The 27,921-nt window shown below is 42.9% G+C and overlaps 1 protein-coding gene across 1 annotated transcript; it reads left to right on the forward strand.

Moving 5' to 3' along the window:
- Positions 1 to 404: 404 nt before the first annotated feature.
- RLBP1 (retinaldehyde binding protein 1) lies at positions 405 to 27,921 on the forward strand. The gene is made up of 8 exons (XM_060755185.2): positions 405 to 643; positions 6,372 to 6,410; positions 6,560 to 6,688; positions 10,596 to 10,800; positions 16,390 to 16,568; positions 20,436 to 20,594; positions 23,747 to 23,857; positions 27,134 to 27,921. The coding sequence occupies exons 2-8, from the start codon at positions 6,399 to 6,401 to the stop codon at positions 27,290 to 27,292; spliced, it is 954 nt and encodes a 317-aa protein (XP_060611168.2). The 5' UTR covers positions 405 to 643; positions 6,372 to 6,398; the 3' UTR covers positions 27,293 to 27,921.

Consider the following 27,921-nt stretch of genomic DNA (forward strand, 5'->3'; position numbering starts at 1 on the left):
CAGGAAAAAACTTTACCTTTATCTATGAAAATAATATCTACATTCTGTTGGTATAAATGTGGAGAATCTGGAACATTTACCAAGTGCCTCACTGCACCTCTGTGATGGGGCCACCCGTGTGCCAATCTGACCCTCTGCTTCTAACATGCAGCTCCTCTGTGATGAAACGTGGACTTTCCCCCATTCCTTCGTCTTGCAACATTCCCCAAACTCCTTCCTTCCACCCTGTATGTTACACTAATGAGCGTGGCCCAGTTACACAATAAGGAGCTTTTATACTTGGCTAATCGGGCCCAGAGTCCTGCCGGGCTCCCCTGCCATGCGCTTCTGTGAGCCAAGGCCGCTCGCTCTCTTGTGCGCTCCCATTCTCCCGGAAAGACCCAACCCCCATCCGCCTTTTGTAATTTTTTTAATGGGGTCCCTTTGCCTGGTTTGTGCTGACCTAATTAAAAAGCTGTTGTGAGCAATGCCTTGTGATGGTCTAATCCCAGCCCAGAGACTCTACAAAGCTTTTGGCGGGTTCCTCCTCCTTCCATTCTGGCCCTGGTTGGTCCAACGCCGGCTGCCTCTGCCCAGTCTTTTCACGGCGCTGACACTCTTCAGGGTTGCGCATTGACTTGCCTAGGACCATTCATCTTCTCCGGTGAGTATCCAAGACTCTTTTCTTTGGATGCAGACTTTGGTATGCTGCTCTACAGACTTCTTTTTTTCTGCAACCAGAAATGCAACGCATGACATCGATTTGGCTAAAATGCCTCTCAGTAACAGCAGGCACAACCTAAACAAAGCCTAGCCTTCTGTAACAACTTAGAAAGCTGCTCTTGACCAAGGTATTTTTGACCGTATATACTCGAGTATAAGCCTAGTTTTTCAGCTCTTTTTTTAGGCTGAAAAAGTCCCCCTCAGCTTATACTTGAGTCAAGGTTATTTATTATTTTACTCTGTTATTATTGTGTCCAAATTTGGTGTCAATTCGTCCAATGGTTTTTGAGTTCTGTTAACCCCACAAATGAACATTACATTTTTATTTATATAGATTTATTATTTCCATTTATTATTTTACTCTATTATAACTCTTAATATTACATTTCCATTATTTTACTCAATTATTATTATTGTTATTACATTTATTATCTTATTCTCTTTTTTATTATTGCAAGGATACGTAAGCACATTGAAGAAGGTGAGAACAATGGTTTCATCAGAGTTGGGCAGTCTTATCTTAAGTTACAGTTTTATGTAAATATTCAAAAACATTGAACCTACTGATGCCTCAATTAATTTAATCGTATTGGTATCTATTTTCATTTTGAAATTGACCAGTAGCTGCTGCTTTTCCCACTCTCGACTTATACTTGAGTCAATACGTTTTCCCAGTTTTTTGGGGTAAAATTCGATGTCTCGGCTTATACTTGAGTATATACGGTAGTTTTCCTCATCATTGTCAGCTTGGTCTTGTTTAAGCGGAGACGACCAGCATTAAAATGGGGCTAAAGATATAGCAAACCTGTCCCTTTTTTACTGAATTTCTCATTTTTATTTTTATTTTTTGTATTGACCTATTTGGGTGTATTTTCCCATTGCTGTTACCTGTGTGCATTTCTGAGGCACGAACATGATTTGGAGTACGTTGTGACATTTCGTCTTGCAAACGACTGAATTCCCAAAGCAAAATGCATTTCTATTTTGCCATCCGGGGAGCGTTCCAATAGATATTTTCCTTCAAAAATGCGAGTCCAGCCAATTTCTTTCCCATTTCTGAGATCTTCCATTGCCTTCCCAACTGGAGCTTGCCATTTAACGTGGAATGTTTACATTCGAAGTCTTCACAGTAAACCTAAAAGAGGCGTAACTTGCAATTTGTTTTTATATTATTTGTTATTTATTTACAATATTTATATTCTACGTTTTACACCCCAAAAGGTACTCAGGGTGGATCACAGAACACACATATGCAGCTAACATTTAATGCCATTTATACATAACTAGACAGACCATTATACATAGATAAGAGGTATATATATTGGTTTCCCCCATCTTTTGGCTGTGTAGTTTAATTTTCCTTATTATGTGTTTAGACTACTTATTATGTTCACGCATTGAATGTTTCCCTTTCTCGTGACTGGAATCCACCCTGAGTCCCTTCGGGGAGATAGCATGGAATATAAATGAAGTTATTATTATTATTATTATTATTATTATTATTATTATTGTATATTATTATTGTATATTATTATTGTATATTATTATTATTATTATTATTATTATTATTATTGTATATTATTATTGTATATTATTATTGTATATTATTATTATTATTATTATTGTATATTATTATTGTATATTATTATTATTGTATATTATTATTGTATATTATTATTATTATTATTGTATATTATTATTATTATTATTGTATATTATTATTATTATTGTATATTGTTATTGTTATTATTATTATTATTATTGTATATTATTATTGTATATTATTATTATTGTATATTATTATTGTATATTATTATTATTATTATTATTGTATATTATTATTATTGTATATTATTATTATTGTTATTATTATTATTATATTGTTATTGTTATTATTATTATTATTGTATATTATTATTATTATTATTATTATTATTGCCTCTGGTGGCACAGCGGGTTAAAGTGCTGAGCTGCTGAACTTGCTGACCAAAAGGTTGGCAGTTTGAATCTGGCAAGCAGGGTGAGCTCCCACTGTAAGCCCCAGCTTCTGCCAACCTAGCATTTTGAAAACATTCAAATGTGAGTTGACCATAGATACCGCTCCAGTGGGACGGTAACGGTGTTCCATGCAGACATGTTGATGTCGGACACCTGATTGGCATAGCCTGCTGTGGCCCAGAACTCCTGATCTCATGCCATCCGCCACGTTCAGCCTTTGCGCAACTGGATTACAGGCATCTGAAAACATTCAAATGTGAGTAGATCAATAGGTACCGCTCCGGCTGGAAGGTAACTGTGTTCCATGCAGTCATACTGACGCTGGACTTAGCATGGACACCCGATTGGCATAGCCCGCCGTGGCCCAGAACTCCTGATCTCATGCCATCTGCCACACTCAGCCTTTGCACAACTGGATTACAGGCGCATGCCACCAAATGCCAGCCACATGACCTAGGAGATGTCTATGGTCAACACCGGCTCTTTGGCTTAGAAATGAAGATGAGCACCCCCACCCCACTGAGTCAGACATGATTAGGCTTAATGTCAAGGGGAAACCTTACCTTTGAGTAAGAGTCGTTTCCGACTCTTCGTGACCTCATGGACCAGCCCACGCCAGAGCTCCCTGTCGGCCGTCACCACTCCCAGCTCCTTCAAGGTCAATCCAGTCACTTCAAGGATGCTATCCATCCATCTTGCCCTTGGTCGGCCCCTCTTCCTTTTGCCTTCCATTTTCCCAAGCATCATTGTCTTCTCTAGGTGACCTCATGGACCATCCCAAGCCAGAGCTCCCTGTTGGCCATCACCACTCCCAGCTCCTTCAAGGTCAATCCAGTCACTTCAAGGATACCATCCATCCATCTTGCCCTTGGTCGGCCCCTCTTCCTTTTTCCTTCCATTTTCCCAAGCATCATTGTCTTCTCTAGGTAACCTCATGGACCATCCCAAGCCAGAGCTCCCTGTCTGCCATCACCACCCCCAGCTCCTTCAAGGTCAATCCAGTCGCTTCAAGGATTTCATCCATCTATCTTGCCCTTGGTTGACCCCTCTTCCTTTTTCCTTCCATTTTCCCAAGCATCATTGTCTTCTCTAGGTGACCTCATGGACCATCCCAAGCCTGAGCTCCCTGTCAGCTGTCACCACCCCCAGCTCCTTCAAGGTCAATCCAGTCACTTCAAGGATACCATCCATCTATCTTGCCCTTGGTCGGCCCCTCTTCCTTTTTCCTTCCATTTCCCCCCGCATCATTGTCTTCTCTAAGCTTTCCTGTCTTCTCATGATGTGGCCAAAGGACTTCATCTTTGCCTCTACTACCCTCCCTTTACCTTTACTTATTATTATAGATTTACTGTGGCGTTGGGTTTCATGGACAAAAGCACCAAGGACAACCCTTTGTGATGTATTGGACGACACAGGCCATAGTCTAGGTTTTACAGAAATAGTTCTGTTCATCATTAAGGTGCCAAAGAACCTGTCTCAGGATTGCAGCAGCAGACCGACACTTCTCGCCAGCTTTTAAAATGTCCCAGTTGTTCTTCCCTACTCCTACTTTCCCCTTTTTGTCCTCAGCTTACTTCAATTGCAGCAAACTAAGTTGAAAAATTATTGAAGTCAGTTAATGCAGCCAGGTGGAGAAGAAGGTGGAACTTTGCCCAGGGAACCATAGACTCAGGCCAAATATATATATATATATATATATATATATATATATATATATTTGCCAGAAGAGGACTACTTGGTTGGTTTGGTGATTCTAGGGGCCGTTCAGGTCATACGTGACTGTTGGGGTTCAGCCTGCGTGTGAACCTGAACCTGATTCTCTGATTGCTGAACCTGAACCTGATTCTCTGATTGTCTTTCCTGATGCTACTGAACATGTATTTTTCCCTTTGGTAATGAAAATGTTGATTCTGAGGTCAGTGGCTTGGAATGTGAAACTGTTTCAGAGCCAAGCGTGATAGCTCTCCAAAGGAGCTAACACCTGGCTTCCTTAACGAGGATAGAAAAGGACAGATTTGGAAAAACAGGAGTGAATCGCAGAGTCTGCGAAGGTCAAGCAGATTAAGGGAAAAGGAAATACAGGCTTCAAAGCCTGGAGGCGTGTCACGAAATAGTTTCTTCAGTTTTAAGTGCCTCTCGCCGGGTTGTCTCGTTAGATCAGGCATCGTTTAGACTGAGGCATTACCTTGACAGATTTCCCTGTTTCCCGTGGTCTACATCCCAAGAGGCTTCTAGTGCTCCAAGTACGGTTAGTGGATTGCTAACAGGTTCCAGGTTTTTACAGTGTTGCTTTTGGATGCTCATGGATATTCCTGACTGCTGAATTTTACTGTGGCTTTTTGACTTTGCATTTTCCTTTATTTTGTAACCATTTTTCATCAATAAAAAGGGATTGTTTTTTCCCACAGTCAAGTGTGGTGGATGGTTATCTTATGGTCTCGTTTCTTGTTTCCAACAGAGCTGCATTCTGTTGACCCCAATCAATAACTCTGTCTGCATGTCCTGCCTTTTCAGTTGTTTATAATTAAAGAAGCAAATAGTTGTATTATTTATTGATTATTTATTTACTTCCTATATTTATACCCCGCCCTTCTCCTCCCCGAATGGGGGACTCAGGGCGGTCTAACAAAAGCATCATACGATGCTAGCATCATAAAAGCAACCACAGTACAATCAAAATATTAAAAATTAAAATTAAAATAACATTTAAAACAATTAATTAAGACACAGGGTTGTTGTAGGTTTTTTTCTGGCTATCTGGCCATGTTCTAGAGGCATTCTCTCCTGACGTTTCGCCTGCATCTATGGCAAGCATCCTCAGAGGTAGTGAGGTCTGTTGGAACTAGGAAAAGGGGTTTATATATCTGTGGAATGACCAGGTGGGACAAAGGACTCTTGTCTGCTGGAGCTAGGGGTGAATGTTTCAACTGACCACCTTGATTAGCATATAATGGGCACCACAATTCAAGAGAGGTATTGACAAGCTGGAATGTGTCCAGAGGAGGGCGACTAAAATGATCAAGGGTCTGGAGAACAAGCCCTATGAGGAGCGGCTTAAGGAGCTGGGCATGTTTAGCCTGAAGAAGAGAAGGCTGAGAGGAGATATGATAGCCCTGTATAAATACGTGAGAGGAAGCCACAGGGAGGAGGAGGGAGCAAGCTTGTTTTCTGCTGCCCTGGAGACTAGGACTCAATGGAGCAATGGCTTCAAACTACAAGAAAGGAGATTCCATCTGAACATGAGGAAGAACTTCCTGACTGTGAGAGCCGTTCAGCAGTGGAACTCTCTGCCCCAGAATGTGGTGGAGACTCCTTCTTTGGAAGTTTTTAAACAGAGGCTGGATGGCCATCTGTCAGGGGTGATTTGAATGCAATATTCCTGCTTCTTGGCAGAATGGGGTTGGACTGGATGGCCCAGGAGGTCTCTTCCAACTCTTTGATTCTATAATGGCCTGACAGTGCCTGGAGCAATCTTTTGTTGAGAGGTGATTATATGTCCTTGTTTGTTTCCTCTCTGTTGTTGTGCTGTTGTAATTTTTGAGTTTTTTAATACTGGTGGCCAGATTTTGTTCATTTTCATGGTTTCCTCCTTTCTGTTGAAATTGTCCACATGCTTGTGGATTTCAATGGCTGCTGTTAAATGACTTCAGATTGTCTCTTCTTCCTTTCAGTGTTTTAAGGAGGAAAAGGCGATAACTATGACTTCCGTGGTGAGTACCGATCTTCCTCCCTTTGGTTTGCTCCTTTCCCTGGTTGTCCTCATTGAGGATAAGCTGGCTCAACCATTTTCAGAGTTTTGGCCTCAACAGTTGATTTGACAGTGGACAAAACCCCTTTGCTCTTGTGGCTTCACTCCTAGACTGGCACATTTAGGATTGTTTCGGAAGAGGAGCAGGCTTTGCGTGCCAAACTCGAGCGCCTGACCACCAAGGACCACGGACCCGTCTTTGGAAAATGTGATAAGATTCCAGACCACACCATACAAAAGGTAAGAATTCTTGGGAAAGGTGGGCAGGAATAAAGGACTGCTTTATAGAGTACAGTTGGGCAACTTAACTCCCATATTTTACTTACTTACTTACTTACTTACTTATTTACTGTATTTATATTCCACCCTTCTCACCCCTCAGGGGACTCAGGGCGGATTACAATGTACATATACATGGCAAACATTCAATGCCATAGACACACAACATATATAGGCAGACAGACAAAGGCTATTTAACATTCCAGCTTCTGGCCACCAGGGGAGCTGTCACTTCACCGTCCATTTGTGACACTGATGAAGTACTTCCTCATTCTTTGCATACTTCCTGGATATTTTTATGGCCTCGTAAATCAGTTAAATTAGCCTCCCCACATAATTGGTACCTAAATATCCTACTTGACAGATGTAACCATCTTTTGGGCTGTAAAGGTCAACAACAAGCTACACAATTTTGGTCAGGAGCTCACTCCAACCCCTGCATGCTTCCGCATTCTCCGCATGCTTCCCCGCTGGAATGCTTTGCTGGAGTCTTCTTTATGGCCTCATAAATCAGCTAATTTAGCCTCCCCACACTTTAAGGTGGTACCTAATTTTCCTACTTGATAGATGCAACTGTCTTTCGGGTTGCAAAGGTTGACAACAGGTTACACACAATTGGTGACACTGACTGACGAATACTCAACATGTTGTTCCATCTGAGAGGCTGATGACTTGCCTGGACCAAAGTTATTTATTTATTTATTTATTTATTATTTACAGCTTTTATATTCCGTCCTTCTCACCCCGCAGGGGACTCAGGGCAGATTACAGTGTACACATATATGGCAAACATTCAATGCCAATTTGACATACAGCATATACAGACATACACAGAGGCTATTTAACTTTTTCTGGCCACCACGGGAGCTGTCACTTTCATCATCCATCTGCGACGCTGATGAAGCACTTCCGCATTCCCCGCATGCTTCCCCGCTGGAATGCTTTGCTGGAGTCTTGTTTATGGCCTCATAAATCAGCTAATTTAGCCTCCCCACACTTTAAGGTGGTACCTAATTTTACTACTAGAGATGTAACTGTCTTTCGGGTTGCAAAGGTTGACAACAGGTTACACACAATTGGTTGGAAACCCACTCCAACCCGGGCTGGCTTTGAACTCATGACCTTTCAGTCAGTAGTGATCTTAACGCAGCTGACTTCCAGCCAACTGCTCTACATATACCATATTTTGCTCTCAAATGCCACTTTTGGACATGACATGGTCTTGAACGTTCTTTGGCCTCTAGAAAGCATTTTGTAGCATTTGAGGCAAAAAAAAAATCTCCACGCCTTTATTTGAAAAACATCACAAAGTAGCATTCTGACTCCTGGGGGATCCTAGAAGTCTGCAAACATGGTGGAAATGTCCTCCACACATCCTAGAGATCGTTTTTGTAGATTCCTAAGCTAAACTTTGGAATATGTTTTTTTTAATTAAATCATTTCCATTTAATTTTTAGTTCATGAGCACTGCTGTTTCTTTTGAAAATTACCTTTCCAAAAAAGCAGTGTCACTTGCACATTAGGACATAGATGTTGTACCTCAGCTCAGCCAGAGTTTACCTTGTCCTTAGCACCAACCAGGACTCCAGAAGCAGTAATGAAATAGTTGATTGAAGCAATTACATATAGAAAGTGAAAATCACCAAAAGGGATAAGAAAGGCAAAATCCAACAGGTAATCAAAAAAAAGTAGTCCATAAGTAAAAAACCCAACCCAACTGGTGAGGAGTAAAACATTTCAAAAGTAATACTCCAAATAATCCAAAAAGTATAGGAAAACATGAGTCATAACATGAGCATGAATCCAGGGAAACACGAATCAAAACATGCACATGAATCCAGAAAACCCAAGAACTTAGGCTGAAACATGAACCGGAATCAGGACTTGAGATCCTCACTATCTAGCAGTGTTGCCTGATCTGAATGCTCAGAGAGACGCTCTCTAATTTAAGGCCCGCAAAGCATCTTAATCTGTTTGGACCACAACAATAGATTCAAGACAGTCATAACATTTGTTTAACATTCTATTCAGATCTTGAGGAACTGGATGAAGCTTCTAAGTCATTTCTGGTAATTTCTCCAGTGAAATGTAGCAACTGGGAAAGAACGCTTCACATTTACTTTTGGAAAAGATATATACATTTGCAAATATATATTCATGCAGGATTTACAAGAAGCAACTATAGTGAGGCTTGTTTTCTGCTGCTCTGGAGACTAGGACACAATGGAACAATGGATTAAAAGTGCAGGAAAAGAAATTCCATCTAAATGTGAGGAAGAACATTAGGCCACGTTAGCTCAGTGGTTCTCAACCTTTTTCTGACCAGGGACCACTTGAACAGGGACCACTCTCCAACATTTGTACCAAAAGGATTACGAATCAGTTTTTGGTCAACTTAAGATTCAGTTTGGCTATTTAGGGTACTGATTCAGAAAATTGCATTGGCTAGACCACATCAGCTCTAGTTTCTGATACAGAACATATGCCATCCAGTGGTCGCCATCTGCTTGCCCACAGAAAACCATATTTAATAATCTGGAGCTGATGTGGTAGTAGTAATCTCTCTTGGATAGTCAGCCTCTTCTCTCCCGACATCCCCCATTTCCTCAAGACTAGTTGCATTGTTTCAAGAAATGGTGTTGTAACGTTGAGGCTGTGGACTATATTTTCATTCTTGTGGACCACTGGTGGTCCATGGACCACAGATTGGGAACCATTGCCTTAGAATGTCTTTGGTCCTAGCAGCCAACTAAGTTTCAAAGGGTTACAGTCCCAGTTCTTTGGTTTCCTATTCTTTAGGATTCCCCTGTTGTGGCTAAAATGTGGCAACTGCCAATCCAGAATGCATGTCCAGGGACAGACATGTTCTTTCCCATTCATCTCCAGTTCCCAGAGGGAATTCCAAGGGGGAAGGTTTGATAGGTGCCTTCTCCTAGGACCCAGACCACTTTATTTGCCCCAGGCACATGGGATATTTCTCTGTGATGCTTGGCTCAGGAAGTTTCAGCTCATTCTCTGATGAGGATTGGGCACCATTGGCCTTGCTGTTGGTCACTGCTCCAGCCTTGTCATATTGCTCACCACTGTCCTACAGACTCTTTTAAGAAAGTAGAAGAACGTTACCCAACATCAGTCTTACCCCAGGACTTCAACCCCTCTCGACTTTTGTATTAGATTGATCTTCGGTATGGCCCATCTGAAATGTCCTTATCGTCTTCTACTAGGACAGTGGTTCCCAACCTTGTTTTGACCATTCTGACCAGGGACCACTCTCCAACATTAGTACCAAAAGGGTTGCAAATCGCTTTTTGGTCAACTTTAGATTAGTTTGGTTATTTGGGGTGCTGATTCAGAAAATTGCATTGGAAAGACCACATCAGCTCTAGTTTCTGATATAGAACATATGCCATCCAGTAGTTGCCATCTTGCTCACCAACATAAAACCATATATAATAAGCCTCGGCACTATAAAAGGGCTTTGCGAGATCTGTCACTCTCATTGCAACGGTGTAGTAACAGTGAGGCCGTAGACCCGTGGTTCTCAACCTGGGGTCCCCAGATGTTTTTGGCCTACAACTCCTAGAAATCTCAGCCAGTTTCCCAGCTGTTAGGATTTGTGGGAGTTGAAGGCCAAAAACATCTGGGGACCCCAGGTTGAGAACCACTGCCATATTTTAGTTCTTAAGAACCACTTGTGGTCCATGAACCACAGGTTGGGAACCACTGTTTTTGGATATTGCTTCTCCTTATCCAGGAGAATGCAGTGGTCCAAGAACCAGTTTTCCTGGAGAAAGTGTCTAGTTACTGTGCCGTTCTTCGCCCTTCCTTCTATATTCTTGGACCATGTACATATGCCTCTCCTCCACAGGCTAAGGATGAACTCAACGAGACCCCAGAGAAGCGTGAGTTGGCCATCAAAGAACTGCAGGATCTTATACAAGAGAAAGCCAAAGGAGGTGAAGACATCTGCAAAGCAGTGGCCGAAAAAGTGAAGGGGAAGGACAGTGCCTTCTTTCTGCGTTTCATCCGTGCCCGCAAGTTTGATCTCAGCAGGGCTTATGATCTGGTGAAAGGTGGGGATCTCATAGGCAACTGTGCCCAAGCTTACAGATATGTTCCGAGCCAGAGCTTCTCAAACTTGCATCTCAAACTCTAGTTCTCCAAGTCCTTTGGATTTCAACTCCCAGAGAGGAGATTCCATCTGAACACGAGGAAGAACTTCCTGACTGTGAGAGCTGTTCAGCAGTGGAACTCTCTGCCCTGGAGTGTGGTGGAGGCTCCTTCTTTGGAAGCTTTTAAACAGAGGCTGGATGGCCATCTGTCAGGGGTGATTTGAATGCAACATTCCTGCTTCTTGGCAGGGGGTTGGACTGGATGGCCCATGAGGTCTCTTCCAACTCTTGGATTCTATGATTCTATGAAGCCTCAGCTTCCTTGGCCAATGCTTGGGAATTGTGGGAGCTGAAGTCCAAAATACCTGGAAGACCAATGTTTGGTAACTGGAGTATAGAAGTACATCAGTCCTTGGCCGGCATATTATGTCAAATGTATTGTCGAAGGCTTTCATGGCTGGAATCACTGGGTTGTTGTAGGTTTTTTCGGGCTGTATGGCCATGTTCTAGAGGCATTCTCTCCTGACGTTTCGCCTGCATCTATGGCGAGCATCCTCAGAGGTAGTGAGGTCTGTTGGAACTAAGAAAATGGGTTTATATATCTGTGGAATGACCAGGGTGGGACAAAGGACTCTTGTCTGCTGGAGACAGGTGTGAATGTTTCAACTGACCTCCTTGATTAGCATATAATGGCCTGACAGTGCCTGGAGCAATCTTTTGTTGAGAGGTGATTAGATGCCCTTATTTGTTTTCGGGCTATATGGCCATGTTCTAGAGGTAGTGAGGTCTGTTGGAACTAGGACTTCTGTCCGATGGAGCTAGGTGTGAATGTTTCAACTGACCACCTTGATTAGCATATAATGGCCTGACAGTGCCTGGAGCAATCTTTTGTTGAGAGGTGATTAGATGCCCTTATTTGGTTTTGGGCTATATGGCCATGTTCTAGAGGTAGTGAGGTCTGTTGGAACTAGGACTTCTGTCTGCTGGAGCTAGGTGTGAATGTTTCAACTGACCACCTTGATTAGCATATGATGGCCTGGCAGTGCCTGGGGCAATCTTTTGATCTTTTGTTGAGAGGTGATTAGATGCCCTTATTTGTTTCCTCTCTGTTCTTGTGCTGTTCTAATTTTAGATTTTTTTTAAAAAATACTGGTAGCCAGATTTTGTTCACTTTCATGGTTTCCTCTTTTCTGTTGAAATTGTCCACATACGTGTGGATTTCAATGGCTTCTCTACACATAAAAATGAACAAAATCTGGCTACCAGTATTAAAAAAAACTCTAAAGTTACAACAGCAAAACAACATAAAGGAAACAATCTGGGGCCTCTAATCCCCTCTCAACAAAAGATTGCCCCAGGCACTGCCAGGCCATCAAATGCTAATGAAGGTGGTCAGTTGAAACATTCACACCTAGCTCCAGCAGACAAAAGTCCTTTGTCCCACTCTGGTCATTCCAGAGATATATAAACCTCACTACTTCTAGAGCATGGCCATATAGCCCGAAAAAACCTACAACAACCCACCATTATGTCAAAGCTTATTGCATTGGCCACTGCTCAGCTCAGTACCCTTTTCTTCGTGTTTTCGAAAAGATGTTATGGATGACATTCTGATGATTTCTGTGTCTTAGCATTAGCTTTAATGGTTGGGTAGAAGAGGGAAGGAATCCCAGCAGGCATTGTTTGTCATGAAACCGGGCAACAATCAATGCCAACAGAAATTCCCTCTTCTGCACAAACAACTTCGATGTTTAATGTCGTCTATTAGGGCTGGGCGGTTTCGTTTCGTTAATTCGTAATTCGTTAAAAATTCGTTATTTTTTTTGTTAACGAAGCGATAACGAACCATTCTGGAGCAACTTAAAAATGAAATGAATTTTTCAATTTGTTTCGTAAATGCTTCGTATTTCGTTATGTATTCGTTTCGTTATTGGTTTGAGGTCGTTTCGTTATTATTTCCGCATGTCTGGGGCAAGTTTTATAGTTGTTTTTTGTTTAATTAGTGAAAAAAAATTATAATATCACACCAACAGTCAACAACAGAGGGAGAGGAAGCTTCAGAAGTTTTTTTAGCGTATTGCGTGATCGCGGCCACCATTAACGAATCGATTCTTTATTGTTTCGTTATTGTTTTGTAATTTTTTTACCGTTTACGAAATTTCGTAAATACCGAACTTTTTTAAAGGAAAATTTCGGAATTCTTTTAAATATCGAAACGCAAAAAACCTCAAAAAACGAATCGATTTTAGAAACAAATTTTTCCGTTGTTACCCAGGCCCATCGTCTATTAGTAACCTTCTCTATTTTCTCATCACTTCTTTTATATTTTCCCTTATTATTGCTCACTGCACATTGTAAACAATGGGGATATATACTGGTTTCACTGGGCATCAATGCACATTGCTGGCCCTGCTACATTATAACGTAACAGCCACCCTCTTCTGGATGTGGAGGTTACACAACTGCGCAATTCTAATTCCCATAGATGTAAGTCCACTTAGGAAGGCCTAAGTCCCCAGCAGGATTCTGGCCAAGCTCTGCCAAGACTGGTGAATTGCCTTTTTGTTCATTACTGAAAGGCACCTGTATTTCCCCAAAGTGTGACTTGTTGGGCTTCGAGCCCAAGAATGAGACGTGTTTTGCGTAACTGTTGTGTTATTCTAGGACCCCAAATAAATGGGAAAGCCACAGGCTTCTGTGGTTACATGTTGTTCTGCTAGAACAGTGTTTCTCAACCTGGGGGTCGGGACCCCTGAGGGGGTCGTGAGGGGGTGTCAGAGAAGTCGCCAAAGACCATCAGAAAACACAGTATTTTCTGATGGTCATGGGGATTCCATGCGGAAAGTTTGAGCCAATTCTATCGTTGGTGGAGTTCAGAATGTTCTTTGATTGTAATGAACTATAAATCTCAGCAACTACAACTCCCAAAAGTCAAAGTCTATTTTCCCCCAGGCTCCACCAGTGTTCACATTTGCACATATTGAGTATTTGTGCCAAGTTTGGTGCAGATCCACCATTGCGTGAGTCCACAGTGCTCTCTGGATGTAGGTGAACTACAACTCCAAACTCAAGGTCAATACCCACCAAACCCTTCCAGTGTTTTCCGATGGTCATGGGAGTTCTGTGTGGCAAATTAGGTTCAAATCCATTGCTGGTGGAGTTCAGAATGCTCTTTGATTATAGGTGAACTATAAATCACAGCAACTGCAACTCCCAAATGACAAAATCTATCCTCCCCCAACCCAACTAGCACTTACATGTGGGTGCATTGGCTATTTGTGCCCAGTTTGGTCCAGTGCATGAAAATACATCTTGCATATCTGATATTTACATTATGATTGATAACAGTCAATGTAATGTAAATCATATGATTTACATTATGATTGATAACAGTAGTAAAATGACTGTTATGAAGTAGCAACGAAAACAATGTTATGGTTGGGGGTCACCACCACATGAGGGACTGGATTCAGGGGTCACGGCATTAGGAAGGCTGAGAAACACTGTGCTAGAAGGACATACACAATACCAAGGAGGCGTAGTCATTGAACCATGCTCTTTGCCTGCTCTTTAAATTCATATATGATGCCGTATATACTCGAGTATAAGCCGTCCCGAATATAAGCCGAGGTATCTAATTTTACCACAAAAAATGGGAAAACTTATTGACTCGAGTACACGCCAAGGGTGACCTAGCAGTTCGAAAACATGCAAATGTGAGTAGATAAATAGGTACCGCTTCGACAGGAAGGTAATGGTGTTCCGTGCAGTCATGCTGGCCACATGACCTTGGAGGTGTCTATGGACAATGCCGGCTCTTAGAAATGGAGATGAGCACCACACCCCAGAGTCAGACATGACTGGACTTAATGTCAGAGGAAAACCTTTTTAACCTTTTATACGCCAAGGGTGAGATATGCAGCAGCTACGTGTGTGTGTGTGTGTGTGTATTATATATATATATATATATATATATATATATATATATATATATATACTCTGTTGGTTTTGAGTGACATTATGACTCAAAATCTGCTGGATGAATTGCCACCAAATTTGGCCACAAGACACCTACTAACCCAAGGAGTGACCATCACTCAAAAATGGATTTTGTCATTTGGGAGTTGTAGATGCTGGGATTTATAGTTCACCTACAATCAAAGAGCATTCTGAACTCCACCCACAATTGGAATTGAACCAAACTTGGCACACAGGATTCCCATGACCAACAGAAAACACTAGAAGGGTTTGATGGGCACTGACTTTGGGTTTTGGAGTTGTAGTTCCTGTACATCCAGAGAGCACTGTGGACTCAAACAATGATGGATCTGGACCAAACTTGGCACAAATACTCCATATGCCCAAATATGAACACAGATGGAGTTTGGGGGAAATAGACCTTGACATTTGGGAGTTGTAGTTACTGGGATTTATAGTTCACCTACAATCAGAGAGCATTCTGAACTCCACCCACAATTGGAATTGAACCAAACTTGGCACACAGGATTCCCATGACCAACAGAAAACACTAGAAGGGTTTGGTGGGCACTGACCTTGGGTTTTGGAGTTGTAGTTCCCATACATCCAGAGAGCACTGTGGACTTAAACAATGATGGATCTGGATTAATCTTGGCACAAATACTCCATATGCCCAAATATGAACACAGATGGAGTTTGGGGAAATAGACCTTGACATTTGGGAGTTGTAGTTACTGGGATTTATAGTTCACCTAGAATCGAGGAGCATTCTGAACACCGCCAATGATAAAATTGGGCCAATATCCAGAGAGCACTGAGGACTCAAACAATGAAGGATCTAGAAGAAGCCTGAAGAAGAGAAGGTTGAGAGGAGACATGATGAGGACCATGGATCAAGATTTGAGGGGAAGTCATAGAGAGGAGCATTCTGAATTCCACCAATGATAGAATTGGGCCAAACATCCCACACAGAACCCCCATGACCAACAGAAAATGGTGGTCTTTGGTGGTCTTTGGTGGCCCTTCTGACACCCCCTTGTGATCCCCCTCCAGGGGTTCCAACCCCCAGGTTGAGAAATGCTGCCTTATGGCCATCCAGTCCAACTTCCTTCACCAGAGCAAGAAAACATAACCAAAGCCCTCCTGACAAAGAGCCATCCAGCCATAAATATAGATGGATATATATGATTCACACATATATATGTATATGACAGATATAGTATCACAGATTTGAAAGGGACCCCTAAAGAAGGACAATTATATGTTGCATGTTCCAGAGGAGGCAAACCAGACAATCTCTATGTCAACACTGACAGAGAAATAACACAAATATAAAGAAAATACATATATTAGAAACCAACATTTTCTCGTTATTTTATTTTCCAAATCACCAGGCTGGGCCACAGCATTAATGGAGGCATCTGTAGGTTAGGAATTGTGGGAGTTGAAGTCCAAAATACCCAGAGGGCCAAAGTTTGCCTGTGCCTGGTTTAGAATCTAGTAGGAGATGATTATAGTTGATTCTGTCCCTCGTTTCAATGTCAGCCATTTCTCTTTTCCCTCGAATTCCAGGCTACGTCAACTTCCGCCAGCAATACCCAGAGCTCTTTGAAAACCTGACTCCTGAGGCTGTGCGCAGCACCATTGAGGCGGGTTACCCTGGCATTCTGAGCAACCGGGACAAATATGGACGGGTAGTGCTGCTGTTCAACATCGAAAACTGGGATTATGAGGAGATCACCTTTGATGAGGTCAGCATCTTTGGGCCAAAGTCTTGTCCATGCTAAACATAGATGCATTTTGGATTGTTGTAGGTTTTTCGTGATATTTATTTATTTATTTATTATTTATTTGCTATACTTGTATACCATTGTTTCTCAGCCTAGCCGGCGACTCAACGCGGTTTACAACAAAATACAACAATCAACAGTATACAATTTAAAACCATAAAAGCATGATACAAAATATTCGCACATCAATAACAATCCAATTCATCTCCTGACTAAAATTGTGATCCAGTTTCGTCGTCCATATTACCAATCCTTTAATCATTACATTCATTGCACCGAATTAATCAAATGCCTGTTCGAACATCCAGGTTTTTAATCTTCTACGGAACACCATCAGCGAGGGGGCTGATCTTACCTCCATGGGAAGGGCGTTCCACAGCTGAGGGGCCACCACAGAAAAGGCCCTGTCTCTCGTCCCCGCCAGCCGCACCTGTGAAGCAGGCGGGATAGAGAGCAGGGCCTCCCCAGAAGATCTTAGGGTCCTGGTGGGCTGATAGGCCGAGATACGTTCGGATAGGTAGGTTGGGCCAGAACCGTTTAGGGCTTTAAAGGCCAACGCCAGCACTTTGAATTGAGCCCGGTAGCAAATCGGCAGCCAGTGGAGCTGGCGCAGCAGAGGAGTTGTGTGCTCCCTGCGCTCCGCTCCTGTTAGTATCATGGCCGCCGAACGTTGGACTAATTGGAGCTTCCGGGCCGTCTTCAAAGGCAACCCCACGTAGAGAGCTGTTCTGTTCTGATATATGGCTGTTCTGTTGCGCGCTGGGCCTGTGAAGAATTTCCTTTGGAACAGGACGTGCAACCTTTGCCCAGCGGGAACCCAGGGGGCCCAAGGAGAAGTTCTCAGAGGTTTTCCACCACAAATGATCTTTAGATGGCTTGTGAAGTACAACAAAGTCTTTTATTAATAAACAATCAAACAGAAACTTCTCTTGTCTTCAGTAAAGATAAACAAATGACTCCAGGCTTTTATGCAACTGGTAGCTTCCTAATCTTGCCCATGAAGGACAGGCAACTGTCTTCAATAACTGATTCTTTACTTTAAATGGAAAGTCCCCTTTTTAACTTCTCCCAGGCTGACTGTAATCTCACCCTTACTGATATGGGCTCCGCTACCGGGTCGAACTGCTTCTCGAAGCACCGAGTGGACCTACCAGTAAAAGCTTAGATATTCAGCTGGAGTTCTTTGGTCTTTAGGGCTGTTTCCCTGGAAATCTTTGGAGACTCTTAAGACTGTTTCCCCCCGGAAAGTCTTCGATGCTCTTAAGACTATTCCCCCCCCCCCCCCCCGGAAAGTTTTAAGGATTTAAGCTTTTGTACCGGGGAAGCTTGCACACGTCCTGTACATTAACTTTCCTTGCTGAGACTAACTAAAAAATGGCTCCCTTCCCTTCCCAATTGCCCTGAGCAAGGGGCGGAACCAAAACTTAACAATGATGGACAGGTGACTTGCCCTATGACTGCAACCAAAGGAAGCCACCTATCTGCAGAGTCCCTGAAACCTAGGACTGCAAACAAACATTTAATACAAAGCAAATAAAGTTGGAGCTCCTGGTACAGCTGTACCAGCACAATGGCCATGTTCTAGAAGCATTCTCTCCTGACGTTTCACCTGCATCTATGGCAGGCATCCTCAGACATCCTCTCACAACCTCTCCTGACACAGGAGAAACGTCAGGAGAGAATGCTTCTAGAATATGGCCATATGGCCCAAAAAACCTATAACAACCCAGTGATTCCAACCATGGAAACCTTGGACAATACATTATTTATTTATTTACTCCATTTATATACCACTTTTCTCACTCCTCGGGTGACTCAAAGCGGTTTACAGTAGCAAAATTCATCATAAAACAGATTAAAAGAATTAAAAACCATAGCATTAACATACAAGCATTACAAAGTCAATACTACATAACTCATGGTTAGACCACACCTGGAATATTGTGTCCAATTCTGGGCACCACAATTCAAGAGAGATATTGACAAGCTGGAATGTGTCCAGAGGAGGGCGACTAAAATGATAAAAGGTCTGGAGAACAAGCCCTATGAGGAGCGGCTTAAGGAGCTGGGCATGTTTAGCCTGAAGAAGAGAAGGCTGAGAGGAGACATGATAGCCATGTATAAATATGTGAGAGGAAGCCACAGGGAGGAGGAGGGAGCAAGCTTGTTTTCTGCTTCCCTGGAGACTAGGACGCAATGGAAGAATGGCTTCAAACTACAAGAGAGGAGATTCCATCTGAACATGAGGAAGAACTTCCTGACTGTGAGAGCCGTAGGGCTGGGCAACCACGGAAAAATTTGTTTCTAAACTCGATTCGTTTTTTGGTGGGGTTTTTTGCGTTTCGATATTTAAAAGAATTCCGAAATTTTTCTTTAAAAAAGTTTGATATTTACGAAATTTCGTAAAATTACGAAACAATACGAAACGAATACGAATCGATTCGTTAATGGCGGACGCGACCGCGCAATACGCTAAAAAACCTCCATATGGGACAGGGGGAACTTCTGAAGCTTCCCTCTCCCTCTGTTGTTGACTGTTGGTGTGATATTTATAATTTTTTTTCACTGATTAAACAAACAACAGCTATAAAACTTGCCCCAGACATGCGGAAATAATAACGAAACGATTTTGAAACGATTTCGAAACTAATACGAAACGAATACGAAGCAATTACGAAACGAATTGAAAAATTCGTTTCGTTTTTTAGATGCTCCTGAATGGTTCGTTATCGCTTCGTAACAAAAAAAAAATAACGAATTTTTAACGAATTACGAAATTACGAAATGAAACCGCCCAGCCCTATTTATTTATTTATTTATTTACTGTCCTTGTATACCGCCGTTTCTCAGCCTAACTGGCGACTCAACGCGGTTTACAACAGAATATACAGTACACAGTATACAATTAAAACCGTAAAAAACATAATACACAATATTTCACATAAATCACAATCCAATACATCTCCTAACTAAAATCGTGGTCCAATTGCATCATCCATATTACCAATCCGTAGTCGACACATTCATTGCACCGAATTAACCAAATGCCTGCTTGAACATCCAAGTTTTTAGTCTTTTTCGGAATACCATCAGCGAGGAGGCTGATCTTACCTCCATGGGAAGGGCGTTCCAGAGCTGAGGGGCCACCACAGCCCTACTGTTCAGCAGTGGAACTCTCTGCCCCGGAGTGTGGTGGAGGCTCCTTCTTTGGAAGCTTTTAAACAGAGGCTGGATGGCCATCTGTCAGGGGGTGATTTGAATGCAATATTCCTACTTCTTGGCAGAATGGGGTTGGACTGGATGGCCCAGGAGGTCTCTTCCAACTCTTTCATTCTATGATTCTTTGATTCATGGCGTCTCTTAGTTAAAATCAAGATCAAATCTCGTCATGCAGTCGTTGATGCAGGCATCATGATGGCATACATCTAATTTTCTTCCACTGCAGTTCACGTTTACAGCTGTTACACAACTTGGAAGCCACTCCTCCACTCCAAGCCTGGAAACACCCGTGACCACTACACCACACAAGAGTCCAGGATTAGAAGAATCCAAAAAAGGTTTAGCAACAAGTGATAACATGGCCATACAGTCTGGAAAAAGCACAGCAACCCTATATGTATTGTACTTGGGAGGTGAAAATGAGGAAGAGTGCTTTCCAGAGCTTTACTAAAATGTGTATCCCAAGTTTTTACGGCTGTAACATCACTAACACTAGCTAGGACAGACTTTATGGCAGTCATTCCCAATGGCAACACGTGGAGATGGGATCCAGAAGATAGCTTTCAGAGCAACACTCCCAGCTATTCTGTCTCTGTCTCCTAAATCCAGATTCTTCGTGCCTATTGCGTGATCTTGGAAAGGCTGCTGGAGAATGAGGAGACTCAAATTAATGGCTTCTGCATCGTGGAAAACTTCAGAGGCTTCACCATGCAGCAGGCCTCTGGCATCAAACCATCAGAACTGAAGAAGATGGTGGACATGCTGCAGGTGAGATCCGATCTCGAGCAATGATGGAGTAAGTCCGCTCTCTGTTCCTTGCAAGAAGCAGGATAGGCACCCCTTGGAGCAGCCCCTTTCTTCTTTTAATAGTTACTTAGGTGATCCCTCATAGTCCAAGGATTATGGTCCTCTAAGTGAAGTGTCTTGGCGGTGAGTCCATAGGCGGCTGCAGACCCCTATTCTTAATCCATGTGTTCTCCCATAGTGAGGACATCAGTTTCCAGGTGGAAGGCAATCCCGGTCAAGATTGGTTTGACACACCATCCTCTTGGCATGTTTCTCCCTTTTGCCCTCCATTCGTGCCTCTTCGAATTCTGCAGCACTGCTGGTCACAGCTGACCTCCAGTTAGTGTGCTCAATGGCCAGGGCTTTCCAATTCTCGGCGTCTATGCCACAGTTTTTAAGGTTGGCTTTAAACCCATCTTTTATATATATATATAAATCTTTATTAGAATTTTACAAAATAGATATACAGTGGGGGAGGGGGTACTGGATAGGATAGCGTGATGGGTGGGGGGGGGGAGGGTAGGGAGGATGGGATATAGGGTTGGGAAGGAAAAGGGGTAAGGTGGGGAGGGGGGGAGTTGACTTCCCAGTCTTCCTTCTGACGCTCACACTCTCTTTCTTTCCTTTCGTTCTGTCTTGAAGTCTCTTCTCGGCTCGTTTTCTTTTCCTTTTTTTCTCCTTTAACGTTTGTTAGTATAAGTTTATGGTTTGTTTTGTCCTATTATTCTTCTAGTAGGGCCCTGTTTTTTCTTAGTGAATACTCATAAAATCTTCAAATTGCTTCCAGTTTGTTCTTTTTAAAGGGGTACCCGTGTAATCTTTTAGATAGTAGGTTAGCTTGTCCATGTTTTTCAAGTCCCAAATTTTTTGTAACCACTCCTCCACTGAGCTAGATTCTTTGGATTTCCATCTCCTGGCGTACACGATTCTGGCGGCTGTCACGAGGTAGGTGAAGAGGATGTCTTAGTTGGAGTCCAATTCTATGTCGTTGTCTGTGATGCCCAGCAGGAAGTATTCCAGCTTCATGTATTGTCGAAGGCTTTCATGGCTGGAATCACTCAGTTCTTGTAGGTTTTTTCGGGCTATATGGCCATGTTCTAGAGGCATTCTCTCCTGACGTTTCACCTGCATCTATGGCTATAGATGCAGGCGAAACGTCAGGAGAAATGCCTCTAGAACATGGCCATATAGCCTGAAAAAACCCACAAGAACTGAGTATTCCGGTTTCATTTGAATTTTGGTTTTAAGTATTTCTTGGGATAGATCTTGGATTTCCTTCCAGTAGCTTTGGGCTATGGGGCAGGTCCACCAGAGATGATAGTACGTCCCCACTTGAGATTCACACTTCCAGCATTTATTCGAAGTTTTCTTATACATTAAGCTTAACTTCTGTGGCGCCATATGCCATCTGTATATCATTTTGTAATGGTTTTCCTTCAATTCCATTGCGTAGATGTATTTCATCTTTTTGTTCCACAGTTGATCCCATTCTTTGTAGTTGATGTTGTTGTTCATTCATTCAGTCGTCTCCGACTCTTCGTGACCTCATGGACCAGCCCAACAGAGCTCCCTGTCGGCCGTCACCACCCCCATCTCCTTCAAGGTCAGTCCAGTCCCTTCAAGGATGCCATCCATCCATCTTGCCCTTGGTCGGCCCCTCTTCCTTTTGCCTTCCACTTCCCCCAGCATCATTGTCTTCTCTAGTTGATAGATCTCCCAATGTTGGTGGCCCATTTTATCATGCACTCCTTATTGACTTCCGTTTCCGTAGCCCACTCCAGCAGGATTATATATATGTTGGTAATGTTTTTTTCTATCTCGTTGGATTATGACCTCCCAGAATCTATCTTTGTCACAAAACCCTATTTCTTTATCCTTCTTAAAGTATTATTTCAACTGCATATATTGGAACCAGGAAATATTGTTGAACTTTGATGTTATTTCATCTTGGGATTTCAAGGTGTAGATACCGTCTTTTTTCTTCACTTTAAACCCATCTTTAAACCTCTTTTCCTGTCCAGCAACATTACGTTTCCCATTGGGAATAGAGTTCATGCGGAGTTGATAGCGTAGGAGCATCACTTCAGTGCTAGTGGTCCTTGCTTCTTCCAGCTCGCTGAGATTTGCCCGCCTGTCTTCCCAAAAGAGTTGCAGGATTTTTCAGAGGCAACGCTGATGGAAGCGTTCCAGGAGATTGACGTCTGTAGACAGTCCACATTTTGCACACACACACACACACACAACAACAACAGCAGCATATCTTCTAGGCCTGGGTAACAACGGAAAAATTTGTTTCTAAAATTGATTCGTTTTTTGGGGTTTTTTGCATTTCGTTATTTAAAATAATTACAACATTTTCCTTTTAAAAAGTTCGATATTTACGAAATTTCGTAAATGTGAAAAAAATTACAAAACATTAACGAATCGATTTCCGAAACAATAACGAATCGATTTGTTAATGGCCAATGCGACCGCGAAATACGCTAAAAAACCTCCAAAAACTTCTGAAGCTTCCCTCTCCCTCTGTTGTTGACTGTTGGTGTGATATTATAATTTTTTTTTCACTAATTAAACAAAAAACAACCATAAAACTTGCCCCAGACATGCAGAAATAATAACGAAACGACCTCAAAACAATAACGAAATGAATACAATAACGAAATACGAAGCATTTACAAAACATATTTAAAAATTCGTTTTTTTAAAAAATTGCTCCAGAATGGTTCGTTATCGTTTTGTAATTAAAAAAATTAACGAATTATTAACGAATTACGAATTAACGAAACGAAACCGCCCAGCCCTAATATCTTCTATAGATCTTTATGACACACTTTTAAAGGAGTCATGACAGGCAGAAAGGGGTCATATATGGAAAAAGTTTAAGAAACCCTGTTGCAGAGCATGGAAACTGCAATATATTTTTCCCAGTTACATTCCCATAAAGAAGACACATTTCACTGTAGGAGTATGAGTGGAAACTGTTTCCTTCCTCTCTGCCCCATTGGCCCTAAAATTAGCTAAGGGAAAATCAAGGGGTGTGAACACATAAAAAGGGACTGCTTTCTTCCTCACCAATTCGTTTTCTGCTTTTGTGGCTGGGCTGGGTGTGTAATGACAACATTTGCCCTTCCCAGGATTCCTTTCCAGCTCGGTTCAAGGCTGTCTACTTCATCCATCAACCCTGGTACTTCACCACAACCTACAACGTGGTCAAGCCTTTCCTGAAGAACAAACTGCTGGAAAGGGTGAGTTACACTCCAGGAAAGTGTACAATGAAAATATGAAATGCTGGAAAATATGGGCAGTGCATACAGGCCAGGTGGAGATGTCATGGGTGAATAGATATCTCTATTCCGCTTTGGTTAGATCCAGGGAAGTCATGCTCCCCATGCTCTATTCTGCCTTGGTTAGACCACACCTGGAATATTGTGTCCAATTCTGGGCACCACAATTCAAGAGAGATCTTGACAAGCTGGAATATGTCCAGAGGAGGGCGACTAAAATGATCAAGGGTCTGGAGAACAAGCCCTATGAGGAGCGGCTTAAGGAGCTGGGCATGTTTAGCCTGAAGAGGAGAAGGCTGAGAGGAGACATGATAGCCATATATAAGTATGTGAGAGGAAGTCATAGGGAGGAGGGAGCGAACTTGTTTTCTGCTTCCCTGGAGACTAAGACGCAATGGAACAATGGCTTCAAACTACAAGAAAGGAGATTCCACCTGAACATGAGGAAGAACTTCCTGACTGTGAGAGCCGTTCAGCAGCGGAACTCTCTGCCCCGGAGTGTGGTGGAGGCTCCTTCTTTGGAAGCTTTTAAACAGAGGCTGGATGGCCATCTGTCAGGGGTGCTTTGAATGCAATATTCCTGCTTCTTGGCAGAATGGGGTTGGACTGGATGGCCCAGGAGATCTCTTCCAATTCTAGGATTCTATTATTCTATATGCGGCTGCTCCCAGGAACTGTTTATTTGTGTTTGCCTTGCCACTTTAATACCAACATCAAATACAAGGAAAATGTGATACTATTCTCCTTGGAGGAGTTGGGGAGCTGGCCTGAAGACCACTGATAGTCCTAATTTGAGTAGATCCATTGCGTCATTTGATACAGATTCAGAACCTGTGTAAATTCCATGAATTCAAAGTGTCTCCTCCAGCTGAGATTACAAAGGACAGGGAGAAAGGGGAATCCTGCAGCCTTCTAGTCGCTGAGCCGTAATTCCTAGTACTCCTTTCCATAGCCTACGGTGGCTACAGTTGCTGGGAAATGTAGTCCAACAACATCTAGGGCAGGTATGGGGAAACCCAGGTCCGGGGGCCAGATGCAGCTCCCTGGGCTCTTTTCTTAGGCCCTCCCCTCTTTCACCATCTTATCCTTCCTTCTTTCTCTCTTTCTTTCCTTCCCCCTTCCTTCCCTCTTTCTCCTTCCCTTCCACCATTTCGTCGTTCCTTCTTGCTCCCTTTCCTTCCTCCTTCCCTCCCTTCTTCTCCCTCTCTTTTTTCTTTCCTTCAACTCTTTCGTTCTTCCTTCTCTCCCTCTTTCTCCTTCCTTCCTTCACTTTTGTCTTTCCTTCCTTCTCTCCTTCCTTCCTCTTTCCCTTATGTCCTTCCTTCTATTATTCCTTCCCTCCCTTTGTCTTTCCTTCCTTTCTTTCCTTACTTCCCTCCCTTCCCTCCTTTTTTCTTCTTTCATCCTTCCCTTCCACCCTTTGATCCTTCCCTTCCTCTTCCCTCCCTCTCTCCCTCTTTTTCCTCCCTCCCTCCCTTCCTTCCTCCCTTCCCTTTCGTCTTTCCTTCCTTCTTTTTTTCCTTTAGCCTTCCTTCTTTTCCTTTCCTTCCTTCCATCCTTCTCTTTCTCCCTCCCTCTCTTCCTTCCTTCTTTTTTCTTCCTCTTTCCCTTCCTTGCTTCCATCCTTCCCTTCTACACTTTTATCCTTCCTTCCTTCTCTTTTGTCTTTCCTTTCTCCCTCTTTCCTCCCTCCTTCCCTCTCTCCCTCTTTCTCCCTCCATCCTTTCCTTCCTCCTTTTCATCCTTCCTTACTCCTTCTATTCTTCATCCTTCCCTTCCACCCTATCATCCTTCCTTCCCTTTTGTCTTTCCTTCCTTCTCTTTCCTTTATCCCTTCCTTCCTTCTCTTCCTCCCTCCCTTCCATCCTTCTTTTTTTCTTCCCTTCCTCCCTTCCCTCCCTTCAACCCTCTCATCCTTCCTTCTCTTTTGTCTTTCCTTCCTCCCTCTTTCCTCCCTCCTTCCCTCTCTCCCTCTTTCTCCCTCCATCCTTTCCTTCCTTCTTTTCATCCTTCCTTACTCCTTCTATTCTTCATCCTTCCCTTCCACCCTATCATCCTTCCTTCCCTTTTGTCTTTCCTTCCTTCTCTTTCCTTTATCCCTTCCTTCCTTCTCTTCCTCCCTCCCTTCCATCCTTCTTTTTTTCTTCCCTTCCTCCCTTCCCTCCCTTCAACCCTCTCATCCTTCCTTCTCTTTTGTCTTTCCTTCCTTCCTCTTTCCTCCCTCCTTCCCTCTCTCCCTCTTTCTCCCTCCATCCTTCCCTTCCTCCCTTTCATCCTTCCTTCCTCCTTCTATTCTTCATCCTTCCCTTCCACCCTTTCATCCTTCCTTCGCTTTTGTCTTTCCTTTCTTCTCTTTCCTTTATCCTTCCCTTCCTTCCTTCCTTCTCTTCCTCCCTTCCATCCTTCTCTTTTTCTTCCCTTCCTCCCTTCCTTCCCTTCAACCCTCTCATCCTTCCTTCTGTCTTTCCTTCCTCCCTTTTTCCTCCCTCCTTCCCTCTCTCCCTCTTTCTCCCTCCATCCTTCCCTTCCTCCCTTTCATCCTTCCTTCCCTTTTGTCTTTCCTTCCTTCTCTTTCCTTTATCCTTCCCTTCATTCCTTCTTTCCTTCCTTCCTTCTCTTCCTCCTTTCCATTCTTCTCTTTTTCTTCCCTCCCTCCCTTCCCTTCAACCCTTCCTTCCTTCCTTCCTTCCTTCCTTCCTTCCTTCCTTCCTTCCTTCTCTTTTGTCTTCCCTTACTTCCTCTTTCCTCCCTCCTTCCCTCTCTCCCTCTTTCTCCCTCCATCCCTCCCTTTCTCCCTTTTCTCTTCCCTTCCTTCTTTCCTTCCTCTTTCCCTTCCTTCCATCACTGGGACGTCAGTCCTCCTAGCAGGGAGTGCTAGCATGTGGTGCCTGATCTAAAGGTTTTAGGCCACCGAGCACAATAGTTTTCACACATTGACTTTTAAATGATTTGACACCATATTTTCTTACCATATTGGTTAGCAAGTGTTTTTAAAAGCTGAAGATTTCAGATCTTGAACCTTGCACCAAATACTGCTGCAATTTGCAGGGTTCTCTGTGTTGCATACCTTAGGGCACAGGAGGCAACAACCGGAAATGGGATCAAAGGGGAACCAAATCTCATACTTAAGATTCACGGTTGAGATAAGATAGCTTATCAGGAACATCAGGTACAAGTAGTGCCAAGTCATGCCTGCTTATCATTTTCTTCTTTTTTTAATTTCTTTTTATATCTAAGGTATATGTGCACGGTGATGAACTCGAGTCCTTTTACCATGAGATTGACGCAGATATCCTGCCAGCAGATTTTGGAGGTAACTTGCCCAAATATGACGGAAAAGCTACCGCTGAGCTGCTTTTTGGACCCAGAGTCGATGCCGAAGACACCGCTCTCTAAGTCAACAAACAACATCATTTTAAAAACCCAGCAGCACCTTTGCCTAGAAGATAGAATGAGAGATGGTCAACTATCCCAACCATCTTTTACAATACGTAGCATCCTTGATCATAAAGGTCGGGCGTGGGTCTCGAAATGCCTGTTAACGCTTTCCGAGTTGTAGACGGTGGAACGTAGACAAACCTTGGTGACTCCAACTCTGTGGAAGAACCTTCTATCTTTTGATCTCATCCTCCCTCCTTGCCCTCCCCTTCCAATACGGATGCACGCAAGAGGAAAACGAGGAAGTAGAAGAGGAGGAGAACAATGTTGGGTGGCCATCAGAAGTGGCAGGATTGGTCCATCACGAAGCAAACACTCAATCGGTGCAATAACTGGGAAGTGCCTTCAGAGATTTACGGGTTTGCCTTATATGTAGTAGGGCCGTGGTGGAGTGGACACCCACGCACCAACACATATATACATATATGTATCAGGGCCTCACCAGTGACGTTGGGCTGGTTGCCTAAGGAAGAAGGAAAACGACCACTGGTATTCTCAGCTCCTATCATTCTAGAAGCTTTCGATTCACTATAAAAACGATTTCCAATATAAATACTGTGAAATAAAATATCCGTTCCAGAACAAAA

Source organism: Anolis sagrei, chromosome 9 (genome assembly GCF_037176765.1).
Source record: "Anolis sagrei isolate rAnoSag1 chromosome 9, rAnoSag1.mat, whole genome shotgun sequence".
In the NCBI taxonomy this organism is placed as follows: domain Eukaryota; kingdom Metazoa; phylum Chordata; class Lepidosauria; order Squamata; family Dactyloidae; genus Anolis; species Anolis sagrei.